This window comes from Diadema antillarum, unplaced genomic scaffold, assembly GCF_040938485.1.
Source record: "Diadema antillarum isolate AM-2024a unplaced genomic scaffold, OU_Dant_1.0 seq00000674_RagTag, whole genome shotgun sequence".
NCBI lineage: Eukaryota > Metazoa > Echinodermata > Echinoidea > Diadematoida > Diadematidae > Diadema > Diadema antillarum.
Genome location: NW_027271580.1, coordinates 1,103,954 through 1,118,096, shown reverse-complemented (window position 1 = coordinate 1,118,096; position 14,143 = coordinate 1,103,954). Strand labels below are relative to the sequence as shown.

General features: G+C 36.5%; 1 protein-coding gene across 10 annotated transcripts in view; it reads left to right on the top strand.

Moving 5' to 3' along the window:
- The window catches only part of LOC139736900 (protein phosphatase 1 regulatory subunit 12A-like), a 120,808-nt gene that overhangs the window by 70,507 nt on the left and 36,158 nt on the right, over nucleotides 1-14,143 (top strand). For 7 of the 10 annotated variants that reach the window (XM_071647567.1, XM_071647565.1, XM_071647563.1 and 4 more), the window contains 6 exons: nucleotides 889-945; nucleotides 1,614-1,634; nucleotides 2,624-2,689; nucleotides 6,966-7,101; nucleotides 7,995-8,146; nucleotides 13,455-13,502. In XM_071647567.1, the coding sequence (XP_071503668.1) occupies nucleotides 889-945; nucleotides 1,614-1,634; nucleotides 2,624-2,689; nucleotides 6,966-7,101; nucleotides 7,995-8,146; nucleotides 13,455-13,502 (480 nt within the window). The remainder of the gene's footprint in view (nucleotides 1-888; nucleotides 946-1,613; nucleotides 1,635-2,623; nucleotides 2,690-6,965; nucleotides 7,102-7,994; nucleotides 8,147-13,454; nucleotides 13,503-14,143) is intronic. The other 3 variants (XM_071647562.1, XM_071647557.1, XM_071647564.1) reach the window with 2 other exon arrangements.

The window sequence follows — 14,143 nt, the reverse complement described above, 5'->3', positions numbered from 1 at the left end:
TCAGAACATTCTGGGATATTTTCCCAACACAAGAACATTTTCTTGTAAACAGCTGGCAAAAGATACCGAATGCACAAGTAATGTTATCAATGGATGAAATCTTCACATTCTAAACAATTCCTCTAACTAAGCAGAGCTCTGTTAGTTTATGGTGCATAAAAAGTGAAAAAAACTGAGATACAGTGCATGATAAAATTGGGCGAGCACAATGCACTCAGAGGCGCAAAACTTGTGCTTAGTGCACTGAGGCTTGGTAGTCACGTTGCAAAAGAGACTTCTGTAGAAAATTAATTGTGAAGTTATGTGTTCTCACGAGAATTAATGTAGGATCTGCAAGTTTATCAGCCTCTCGACAGCATTTCAAATCCTGCGGATGGGGGGATTTGTGTGTCCCCCCCTCCCCCAACCAGTCATCATCTTTACAATATGTCATTGAGATAGACACATTGGGCTTGTGGTGTAGAAAGACCTGCTGTGATAGTTGGAAGTGATAGCAAGTGCCATGGCAAGATCTAGAGATATTGAAAGTCAAATTTCCATGGCTGTAGTGAATGAGGGAACACCACACATTACTCTTAATGTCAAGTGAGTGTGTCACTTACTAAGCATAAAGTAACACCATTAAACATGCAAGTGCATAGGGGAAGGGATGACACTTTATATTTGTGCCCGATTACTTTCGATTGTGCATGATTCCGAACCATGAGCAGATCATATACATTTTGTGGGATACGAGTTCAATTTCGGATGATGCATTCTGTGTGAAGAAGGCATGATCCAGCCCTCAGCTATATGGAGGTAAATATCTTATGACATATCAATTTCCTCATGTGTCTTTGAATAACACATTGTGTTTCCTTGTTATTTCTCACATCCAATGGCTGACAGGGAGTCTCCGCAGAAGATTTAGAAAGTGCTGTCAGTACCTTGAAAAGCTCAGAGCAGGTGAGAATCATTTTCCCTCTCAGTTATCACAATTTTTCATCATACATGTAATAGAGACAGCTGTTTAACCCATTGAGGACGGGCAAATTTTGCTACAACATGCATTTCCCACAGACCCTTGCCAGAGTATACTCGGAACTCGTCCTCAAGGGGTTAAGAAGCACATTAGGCATTTCAACACTTATGGTAAAACTCTGAATGTTTTACATCCAGTACAGCATATTGGATTGTCCATTACATTTTTTTTTTCTTAAATGCTGGTCAAATATTAGCTACAAAGAAGTGTGAGGTTATTGCTCTTCATGCTTTCCAGTCTGTATATTTCTGGCACTACATGACTTGAGTCTACTCATTGTTTGCTTGTAACCATCACATCCAAGTTATCACAGTGAAACTCTAAACCAGTTTCTGTTAGAATTGAGAGCACCATAAAGTTTTCTACAATATTGTGTCAATTTGAATGGCAAAGAGATGTCATTGCTCCAATTGAAGGTTAAAATACAGCATTGTGATTGATACTTTGAATTGCTAGATAGAGCAGTCACATTAAATGAATTTAACCCAAACAATGTTCATAGTTCTGTAGCTCTAAGCTTGATTCGGATAGTTATAACTGTTGATATACATATGAATAATATTCTCCTTTCATTTTTGTTTTATCTGTACAGCCTCAAGATAACAGAGTTGCTGTGAGTATAATTTGCATGTATTAATGTGTGCATTTGTAATTTAAGTTTAGAATGGTGATTGTCTTTAATATAAAGTTAGTCTCAGTGGGTATGAGTTTTTTTGCAATTTGATATCTTGTATTTCAAGTGGGAGAATGTACTGTGACTGTTGTCCCAGCTTGTGTTGGTCTGCCTGGGTGCTCTTGTGAGAAAAGTGCAAATATACTTCTGTTTGACTTTCAGTTTCTCAACCCTTGGGTTGTAACCATATGCTCATAAGGCAAAATCATCTATAAATATTTCCTTTTCACAAGGTCATATATTAAAGAGTGTAACTGATTTTAAGATTTGACAGTTGGAATTGTAAACTGTGAAGGGTAATAGTCTACATCAGCATATAGCACACTATTGATGGAATTGCCATATGTCAAGTGTTGAATAAAACTGGAACAATTTTTTCTGTGATTATATATATATATATATGATTATGCTGGTGTATCCGGCGATAATTTTTTTTTTCGTTACTTTATTTTTTTAAATAATAATTAATTAAATGATATGAGACTCGTGTATGATAGGCTACTTATAATTTGATCCAGGAATACATTTTTGTTAATAGGGAACTTGATAAACTGTTTTTGACACCTAAATATTTCGTAACTGTGTTGTTACAACAAACCACAATTAGCACTTTGATAAGAAATTTTGATACTCTGTCGTTAGAGATTTGAATTTTACAATTCTGGGTGTGTTTAGGAATTAAGACACTGAAAATCTGTTTGAAACTACATTGTAGAGTAACACAGATGTGGTAAGTGTAGGCTTATGTAGCGACTGCTGCCCACAGGGAAATCAGTTTTCTGATGATGACTTGTGAAATATGCATGTGATATACCATCTTCAGTCCAGTATACAATATAATAAGATGGGTAGTATGTATGTGTCCCAGTTCAGTATTGGACTGGACGAATCAAGTTATCTCCATTCCTGTTAACCGTATTGACAAGCAGGACAGTAACAAACAAGATCCTCCACGATTGAGACCAAGAATAGCCACAGCCACTGTAGAAAATAAGGTAAAATAAATCCAACCCAGACATCCTTCGCACGTCCACATGCTTCATACATTATATCAGTGCCATGGTGTGCATGTCTAAAGCTGTCAACCAGAGAATGGCCATCTCTCTCTGCTGCTATTATAGTGCAAGTAGCCTCACTGCTGTATGTTGTAGGTGATACCTTTGCAATGAGGGTCTTCCAAGGGGAGGCCAGATGTGAGAATGTGGGGGCTGATGACGCTCCTCAGATGTATTTAATACTGTGCACTATGCTGTATCCACGTCAGTGCCCGCACCCTGTCATTACTCGTTAGCATTCCCAAGCCGTTGATCTGAGACATTTGCCGGGAGGGAATGGCCTGGCCATGAATGTTTGCAAGTCTTTTTCAATGTGCCAGTACCATATAGTCAGTGTGTGTGTGTGTGGTTTGGTTTTTGTTTTCGTTGATCATGTTTTTCAATTTTTAGTGTTTGAGTTGTTTTATTATGTTCATTTGTTTTGTTTGGCAGTAGTCAGACACACCTGTGAAAAGAGTGTGCAACAGTTTTGTGTTTTTACTTGTAACGGTTCTCTGTTTTGAAACCATGATATATTGTAAAATGAGTGAAAGCTTTTAAATTTCCATTTAATCTTTCCTTTTTTTATTTGAAATTCTTTTTGGTTATCAGCAAATATGAAATTTTAAACAAGAATTTTGACTTTTTTTCACCCAAGTCCTGCTCCTAGATATAAAAAACAACAGTAAATGATACATTATCAGGGCAACACTAAAGGCTGAAAATGAAAGTTAACAAATGTATTCAAATTTACATTGTATCAATATATTTTCTGTGAGGACTTGTAACTAGGTATTTCATCCACCTGGACACACCAAGTGCATTTCAGTACTGTACTTTTGCTTTAATTAGTGGTCACTGGGTCTAAAAAGTTTGGGGCAATCTTTTTTGGTCATCAGAAAAAGTCCTTATTTTGAATGAATGCTTAAAATTGGAATATGTTAGTAGACCTGTCTATTCTCCAATGATATTATGACAGTACTTGAAATCAACCTAGCCCTTCTAGGTAGTGTTGCCAATTCATGTTCTGGTATTGAAATCCTATTATTTGTTCATATTTGTTCATAAGTTCAGTAGCGATGATAAAACAAACATGTAGCTACTAATATTTGCAGTACAGAGAACCTTTAATCTTTTGGGTTTGGCATGTATTCTACTTCATTAGATATCTAAATGTATAACCCCATTGTCTGTTTATAGTTTTGTCTCACTTTCTGTTTTGGTTAGAAGAGAGCTATGTGGATGGAATAGCTGGGTATTTGATATTTTTGAAAATGTGTTAGACAAGTCTTATAAAATCCCTTTCCCCTTTCTTGTAGGCACATTTTCTGAGTGTTTTGCCTGAATAGGGAACAGTCATTAGTATCATTCCTTTTTCTATCAGAAATAAGCCAGTTTGCAGTTTGCAATGGTCTGCAATGACCTCTAAACCACTTTTCAAAACATGGGTTATTCTTCTTAGAAGAAGAATAATTGAAAGCAGCCAAGCATGGCTTTTGTTAAAATATGGTTGAAAAGCATACATATCTGTTACTTCAGATCATACCGTGACAGCCAAGGAAAAACAAATACCACATGCAGTCAACCACCTGTAGGCCTACAGTATGGCCAACGCAAAGGTTGTTCTTATAATATATTGATTCTAGACACAAAACTTGAACATCGATGTCCACTGCAGTATGTGTGGATGTAGCAAGTTGTGAATCTTCCAAATTTGTAGTTTATCGAAAGATTCTCACTGTGGGACCCATTGGGATACCATGTAGAAGAAGGCATTTAACTCTGCCGCTGAATTTACTATCAAATATTACTGTAGCTGTAGCTTTTATTTTCGTTGGCCCTGAAGTGCTTTTGGATTTTTAGTTTGCAGTCTGGTATACACCTGTTAAGTGTGAGACTTTTTATTTTGGAAATGCATGCAAATAGCTTTTATGTTTTCCACCACTGTATGTATTAGTCTTCACTTGTGTGTAATGTTCTAAGCACCATCCAGATTTAAGTGGAAACTGGCGTGAACTTCCATTTCAGAGTGTGCATGGTTTTCATTTGAATTTGTAGACGCATTCGCATGCATCGATATCATTTGTAGCATCAGTTGTGTGGGATAGGTACGTGTACATGATGTGTACATGTCTGCATTTGTTAAATGTTTGAACAGCATTTCATGGTGTGTTGCTGCTAGTGTAATGAGTTCATATTTTGTGAATTGTTTGCTGTTCAATGAACTCTGAGATGTCACATTTCCAAAGTCTTTTAAGTGCAATTCTAAACCAATTTCAATTTGACTTTAATAGATACAGTAAAATCAGACAGAAGTGTCACAAAAATCGAACTTATATCTGAAAGTCATAATAAATTTAACTCTAACATGATTTTATGAAACACTTATATCAGTGTCAACTTCATATGCACTTTAGAATAGGTAATGATGCCAGAGCCCCAGAAGTATCAAAGTCCCATTAACTTACATACAATCTTTTTTTTTCAGTGACATACAATCCAAAAGAAAAAGGGATATCCTTTTCAATTACATCAATTTGTGATGTGTCACAATAACCTAGCAGTGGTCACTTGGGGGGGGGGGGGGGGGGGGCTGTAGTTGCAAAGTTTTTCATTTCATATGCACAAACAAGTAGGAGAGATGTGAGTTTGCATCAGGTGGCAGGTTAGAAGCAGAGACACATTCACAACAAATGTCACTTTCTGTTTTAATAGATTATTACAGTGTTTGTTGAAGTTAAAAATTCTGTAGCTTTCATACTCCAGGACAAACTTTGATGAAATATGTACCATTCTGTTTCTTTGATTTTTCTCTATTTATCAAAGCCATTTTGAACATGGTGTGGAATTGCACTTATAAAAAACCTCAAGGTGCAGTATTCTTCAAACAAGGAAAAGCCATTTGCTAGTGGTGAAAATTTATGTGAGAGGTAACTTTGATTTTAAAAGGAATGCACAGAAATGCTTTTATTTGTGCAAGTGGCCAGTATGGTTATTTCTTCTTCTTCTTTTTTCTTTTCTTTTTTAAAGAATGCCTCATTTGCAGCCTGCCACAATTTCTAGAGGAAATGTATCCATATGGCAAAGGGCATCACAAAGTGTTTCATTCAACTTTATAAGGAGAATTTACACCAAACTTATTTGTAGGTTCAGGGAATGCAGCAATATTGGAAGAACACGTCAGTGAAAGTTTGCAGAAATTTGGACAATCCATTCAAAAGTTATGGCGGTTTTAAAGTTTTGGTGCCGTTACCACTGGTTACGAAAGCTTCAAAAGTAATCTATCAAAATTTCATCCAATTCTGGGTCAGAGCTCTTGATCAAATTCTCATGTTCTCCAAAAGGTTATTTGCTGATTTCTGCTAACTTGTTCAATGGGCAGAATATTTCTAGAGTTAAGTTCTCATTAGATTGGAACCAAGAGTGATTCTATATAGGATAAAATCGCAACAGGCATTCCCAAATTCTTACATTTTAACACTTATGCAATAACCAGCAAATGTTTGCTTAATTTCATCAAACTTGGTCTATGAATAACATGCAAGAGATCAATCAAATTACCATGGTAGGGAACTTTTAGCAAATATGATAAAAATGAGGATGTGTGGGGTCATTAACATATTCTGAAGTAGCAGTGTTCATGTAAAAAAAAAAAAAGAAGTAAAGATGAAATTTCAGTAAATTGATGACATTTAATAATATGGATAGAGTATTACAGAACAGTCAGCGGAGTAGATTTTAGACAAAATGTGATAAGTTTGCAATTGAAATGAAGTGCTTCTGTGGCTTTATACTCTTAGTCTTTGATTGATTTCATTAACATAGGACACATAGATAATGTGGAACAAATGTTGAAGAGGGGATGTGTCACAGGTTTGCATGTGCAGACAAGCTGAGCTTCTTGAATGTGTGAGCACTATTGTATTAATCCAAATGAGGACCATGTTAAATTGCTTCCAAATCATGCATTAGTGTTTAAATGGACACAAGTCAGAATTATTTTTCCATGCAGTGATACATGCTGATACTAACTTGAAAATTAATCGAATTTGAGTGATAATTGAGCAAAGTGTTTGAAAGATGATAAAAATTTGATATTGTGTTAAAGAACAAACATATTTGAACTACAAACTGCTGTGTGTGAGATAAGGGTAGTAGGAGTATTAACTGCTGTTCATTCTGCCGGTGATGAGTTGTTGATTTTTTTTTTTTTTTTGGGTTCACCATGCCTTCGTAGGAGGAGAAGTCCAAGAAAGATGAGAGCACTCCAGTCACCTTCGTGGCACGCCCGAGTCGAAGTGCACCCCAGGATTCGTCGAGCACATCGTCCGCTACGGCACGACTCGGCCGCTACGGCAGGGACGACAAATCAGGTGAGGACGAGGCTTAGTACCTTTCGTGCAAGACCGGTGGTAATCGAAATTGGAATCATTTTTTAAGCTCATATTCATCGTTTAGTTGCAGAATACCTTTGCACATAACTTTGTGATACATCACAGCTGAAAAACCAAACACATGTCTTCAAGCATTAAGGTATATGCTGACAGCAAGTTGTTCTTGATTTGATTAGTGTTTTATGCTTTATTTCTTTATCTAAACTATCTGTACAACTTAGCCTTGAGTCCAGTAGTGATGAAAATGTTTGTCACCCTTGGTGATTACTCGATGTGAAAAGTGCAGTAGTTGGAGTTACGTAATCGAAAGCGTGTACCAGTAACAGAATATTCACTGTGGACATTTCCATGTATGGAATGTGATGTGAGATGGTTCATTTGCATACAGGAATGAAATACAAGAAACTGTTCATTGCAAATTGAAGTTTATGATAGAAATTGTCAAATTCTAAAATCTTATTCCGTTATTACAATCATATGACAATCTACCACCTGATGTCACTTTGCAGTTCCTTGGTCCTTGGGGGAAAAAAAAACCAGAAGAAAATCACATCAAACTATGTATTTTGTGTTTCCTCTGTATCACAAAAAGAGACTTACTCTATGTTGAATGATGTCATTAATATGTCTTGTTCAAATGAAGATGAAGATTATAAGTTCTCAAAGAAATTGAGAGATTAATGTGTATTTGATGTACAATGTTTGAAGTCTTCAGAGCTGTGCTGTATCCATAAAGCAAGACAGAGATGACGTATCTCTTACTACCTCTCAGGTGACAAGAATATTAGTTTCTTTAGCCAGAAAAATAGTTTGAAACAAAAGAAAAACCAAACTCATCTGTATGAGTGGGCTGGTTACTCGTTTCTCCATAGCAACAGACGAGGCGAAGGAAAAGGAGCGGGCACGGGAGAAGGAGAAGGAGCTGGACACGTCGCTGAGGAAGAACAACAGCGGCACGGCCATCTCTAGACGACGCCCTCGAGAGAAACGGCGGGCCACCGGGGTAATCTATCTCGAAGAAGAGGTGAAAGACCCATTCTGCTTCCTTCTCTCGGCTTGAGAACTGACCAGCTAGGACTTTCCGTCTTCAGCGATTAGACAGTGCAGATTGTCATGACACATAACACCACATCTTGACACACACATACATACTTCAAAGAAAGCTATATTCGAAAACGGCATTCCATTTTCTACCCAGTGTCATTCACAACTCTCATCCCCAACCTCGTTTTCTGCGGATCTTGAAAATAACAAAGAAACGTGAAAATAGTGGGCCAAAGGCAATATTAACTCGCAGATTTTCCATCTGTCATAACAAAGTCTTCTCTTTCTACTTACATTTTTCTCTAACCATGTGTGATTGGAAGTTTATCTCCCCTGCAGATTCAATTGGCACAGAATTCATTAATACCTGATATTTCTTGATGCCAAAAAATGAAGTCCTTTATAGTAATGCTTTCTCTGAAATGAAAGCTAACATACCATACATTTGTGAAGTATGCGCAGGTAATGGTATTTTACTTCCAGAAATCCCACAAGAGCACAAAGAAATTCATCAAGTGTCTTAACAACAAAGCAACTCCTAGCATTCAGCAAGAGACAATTTTAGGAATGCAGCATCAGAAGGAAAAAAAAAAAAATCCCCCAAAACAACAACTCAGAATTAGCAGATGGGTCTTTCAAATCAACTTTTGTGTTCTTCATGCATCTATGCCACTCCCTCCAAAATCACCTTTATCAGCTATGATTTGATTTTTGAGTGAGTGTGTTTGGTTGTTTGACTCTCGCACACAGGCATGAAAAAATTAAGCTTAAAAAGAAAAAAAAATCCCTCCTCCCCACTCTCTTACTTTCCTCCTCTCTCTCTCTCTCTCTCTCTCTCTCTCTCAGTCTCTCTCACTGCCCCTCGTTCAACGTAGCATGTTGTGGAAGCTAGAGGGCGCAATCCAAAAATTCCTGGCATAGCATTGTCACTCTTTTTTCCGTTTGCCTCTTTCCTCGAGATGTGAAGCTCTTGACTGAGTGTTCACAGCTGAGGATGGTTTTATCCAGCACGTTTTTCCCTATGCTCCATGTTGTACAAAGATTAAAGATTATTTACCTCCCTTTTGAAACCCTGTTTTATGCCAAATAGAGGACCCATTCAAAGGTAGACATTATATCCTTATACATATCAATTTTTATCCCTTTTCCGTTTCTCCATTATGCCATCAAATCATATCATCCCGTTTCATCTTATATCATGTTGTATCATATGATAGAGTGCAAGCATCGACATGCTCCCTCGTTTTAGAAACATACTTGTCATTCCATCCGTAGCTATATTTCACTGCATTTTGTTTTGTTTCTTATACACAGAAATATGCAAAGGCCATCCTGATATCGTATTTTAGGTAGAATTTAGGTATTTCAATTCCACAATCTGTCAATTTAATTTCTTAAGATTATCTACTCACCATTTCCTTCAATTATAGTTTGACACTTTCCAACACATTAAAGGTCCAGTTTACCTTTGGGAGCAGTGACTTAAAAAATGTTCAAGATATCACATTTGATGCATACACTGTATGTGTAGGTCAGTTGTATCACAAAACATCCTACTATATAAAATTTTCACAATAAAGCCTAAAATATAAGGAGATATCAGCATTTTTCTAGATAAACCGTAACTATAGACGATTTAGTCTGGAAGCATTCTTATTATAACAATTGTTCATATTTTGTTTATTTAACAATACATAACATCGATTATACGAATTCAAATGTTTACAGTGGTTGTTTCTATCCCTAACTCACATTTTAGAACTATTTTAAAGCACTAATGCTGGGTTTTTGTTTCATCTGCAAATGGTAAATTATGCCTTTAAGGCAGTTTGTAATGCATCAATACAGAGTCACCTAACACATATTACACTACATCTATTTGGGACATTTGTTGATTGAGAAATATTTGGTTGATGATATCTCTCAGTTACACATTCTTCTATGAAAAGTTTATTTCTCTTTGTTTCTAACATCCATACAGTGGAAGCTCTCTCACAGAATTTTCAAAGCTTTCAATAGACTAACCATGCGTGCAAGTTTGTCAAAGTGACAGTGAGTGAGATGTGATTGGGAAGGGAACACGTATTCTAGAATTTCACGGGGATCTACAATATGTCCCAGGGTTACATATTAAAAGGTGTTATGTTATTGTCAATTTGATAGTACATCCTACAGTTCATCACCAGTTCATCACATGAGCATGTTACATTCCTGTCAGTTTCATCTCTCTCGTTTGCATGCATTCATTATCTCATGCACATAGTTTTCACTCTCTGTTCCAGAAACACTTTCGCGTGTACATGGGAAAAGTTCCTCAGAACTTGTGGCAAAATGAATGCCTGACAAAGGGATTTTTTTTTCAAATGAAGCAGTATGATAAGCTTAGGATAGGCATCTGGGTTAATGGTGACAAGGGGAACATATAGCTATGAAAGTGAAGACCAAGTGAATATCAGGGAGTCCTCTGATCCTGCAGCTTATGTGCGCTTCAGAATAACTCAGTGGTCATGTGACCATAGATTCACCATTGAAGAAACTCATTCATTTTCTAGCTCGATTATCTACTTCAATATTTGCCAGGAAGCAGTTCTCTGCTCATGATAAATCAAGGGAATTATGTTTTATCATACACATTTTTCAGTGTAGGGGAACATCCATGCACTTCATTCAACCACGATCTTGTTTTTAGTTTGGGTGTACATTTAGTGAATGCAGAAAGAAGCCTAATAGAAGTATGCCACCACTCAGAAGAGTGACCAGAGACATGGATTTCTGTTGGATCAAGTTAATCCATTGCACAGTGGCAAAAGATATTTGGAGTCGTATTTTCCAGTTGCAAATCCATGCTTAGTTTGGTAATGCATTTCATTTTGAATGACAGGAGTAGGTAATAAGAAGTCGCAGTTAACTTGGCAGTATCTATTTGATCATTCATTCCGCTTCATTGCCACTTTATACCATGGGTAAAAAGGATTTTTAAACATGTAAGAAATGAAGAATAGATTATAGCATACTGTGATTTACTTCATATATTTCATAAATAGAACAGTATTATGTTTAGCACATCATTCTATTAAATTCATTTGCCATTTATGAGCAATTTGACTCTTTGGTGCTCTGTTTTTTGCAATGCCCAATTAACACTGCCATGCCATCGTCAGAAACCTACTAATGTTATACCTAGATCCCAATGTGTTTCACCACTCAACTATCACTGTCATAACAGTACCTCACTGATAAGTTTTTAAATGTCCAACTAACATGCTCACATTCTACTAAAAACTTTGCTGTGTTCTTCCCAGGGACATTAGTTTATCATCAAAACATGCTCATATTTCTGTACGGGTACAAAATGATATTTGTTGTCACATTCTAATCATTTATCTAGAACAGAATTACATCATCATCATATTAGCTGCATTAGTCATAGAACAATATAAGGGAACTTATCAGCCTTGGTATTGGTAGATGTTAGTAATAAACTGTAAAAGTGGAAATTTTCGCGGTGTCAAAATATTTGCGCATTTCGCACAACCAGAAACTAGCACAAAAATAAAAGCATGATAATATTTGTGCATGCCAAATGTTCCAGTAGTTGATGTCTTGATTCCGCGGAAATAGCAACATGCGAAACTCATCTTACTAGTCTGAGCAAAAAAAAATATTTTAAAAAATTACTCATGCGAAAAATATTCACTTTTACAGTACTACAGGAGATGATACACATGTTATTCATTAATTTCCATTTTCAGGTGAATTTGTAGATTTGAAATATTCAAAGATGCAAAAAGAAAAATACCAGACAAGCTCAAAGATGAACTGTGTGGAAATGACAATAAGAGCAAATGAACTTTAGAACTGGGACTGTTTTGCAGGTGTAATAGAAAACCATTATTCAATTTCTGTTCAACTTTTTTTATCAAGTTTAGGTACACTATTGCACAGATTGAATTGCATGCACCTGCAAAAAGAAAACACAAACCATGTTTTCTACATTTTGATGATTTTGTCAGCATATTTAGTGTCATATATCTATTGTAGAAATATGGCACTGTAGAACCTCCAAATTTAACTTTCTTTTTCAAAAAGTAAAATGCAACCAATGACACAATAGAATTTGCTGCAGCAGTGTTTAATTGTTCAGTGAATGCCAGAGTGTTTGGCTTTGTCTGTGTACTTGCAATGCCAGGAAATTTGTTAGAAGTTATGGTATTTATGTTGCATATATCTGGCATGTGTGTCGTTTGGATTAGTATTGACTTTGTGTGTATGCATTGTTTTAAGTTACGAGTAAATCTGAGAGGTTGACAGTCAGTTGTTTCAATTATTCGTCAATTTGCTCCTTTTGAAAAGCTTTTTTTTTCCAAGTGGTCAGCAGCTTTTGCTCAGAAATAGTTTCTTTTTTATGTCAATGTTTTACCTCACGAAGTTGTCATTTTCACATAAAATACCTTTCTAATTGGTCGAAATTATGGTAAGATCTTTATCAGCTTTGGGACTAAGAATATTTTGGGGAAAGATTGAAACTGGGACTTGTTGGCATTGGGTTAAAGAATTTTTTGGAGTGAAATTGAATTTGGAAGTGTACATTCTCAAAGAAATTATGATGATTATTTTGTGTGTGTGTGTGAAAAGAAAAGCACCAGTCTATGATTGCATTTAAATTGACATGAATTTGATGGAATTCCTGGGAATAACTTCATTTTAAAAATGGAAGTGTGTGCTGATTTCAACTGCAGAGTGATGGCGAATATGCACTCTGTGCAGTGTTTAAAGAAGTGCTTGCTTTTGAGGCAGTCTTGATAAAATCTTTATCAGGCTGTAGGACTAAATAAAATGTAATAGGCTATTTGTGCAGGTATGGGAGATGCTCAAAGATCCATTCCCTGAATTTGGTTCTCTCATTTCACATGTTTTACTCATCGAAAGTAAACATCACAAATATTGCAAACAAGAATTTAAAAAAAAATATGGAAGGTCGATCAAAAATATACCTCTCTCTGTCTACGCTTTGTAGCTTGTGATATGGAATGGCTTGGTTTGAAGCAAAGTGTGTGATGTTGCACTCTATGTGTGATTTGCAGTGATGTCCGGCAGGTGCTTGATATTACCCCAGTCTGCCATTTATCGCACCGTCCCTCCATCTCTCACTGCTTGCCAGTCTGTGCATGCCTTGACTTTGTTCCGATGCTAACTCTTCTTCGCCATCTTTCTCCCCCTTCCCCAATTTCTGTCTGTCTGTCCGTCTGTCTCTCTTTCCCCTCGTCCGCGCGGTGGTTGAACCTCAGGAGGATGACGATGATGATGAGGAAGAGGAGGAGGAGGAGCCATTGAAGGTGAGTGACATTCTGCAGTCTTCTCTCACTGAAGTCATTGAACTTTCTGCATCTTTAATCATGTCCACAATGATTTCTCTCATTTTACCGCACAACTGCCTTGCAGTCACATAAAAATGAAACCCATGACTGAGGTACAATCAGTATTTCAATTTCATAATGTGTTACAGAAAACCTGACAACATAACGAAGCAGGATTAATCAAAATGTGAGAGATAATTTCATGTTTTTAAATGTCATGTTGCCAATAAGTGTCCCAAAAGGTCCATTGATTTTGTTTACTAAACACACTTGACAAATGTAAAGACCATGTGATGAATCCTAGCATCAGTCAGATTTGTTTGTCTTCCCAAAATGGCATACCTTTGTGCACCAGTTGTAGGATGATTATAGAAGTCTGAATTCACCATTAATAAAAACAGAAAAAAAAAAAAAAACAAGCAGAAAGTTTGCAATTGAAGGGGTGGAGAGGAAATCAGTTTGTTCTTGCATTCCAGTCTAGGCATTCTGAGAAGAAAAAAAAGAGGAAATATAACATGAGAGCAGGTGTATCTTTTACAATGGAATGTATGAAGAATTATGGGCAACAGGGAGCTGCTCAGAAGAGTTTGTGTGTGTGTGTGTGTGTGTGTGTATGTGTG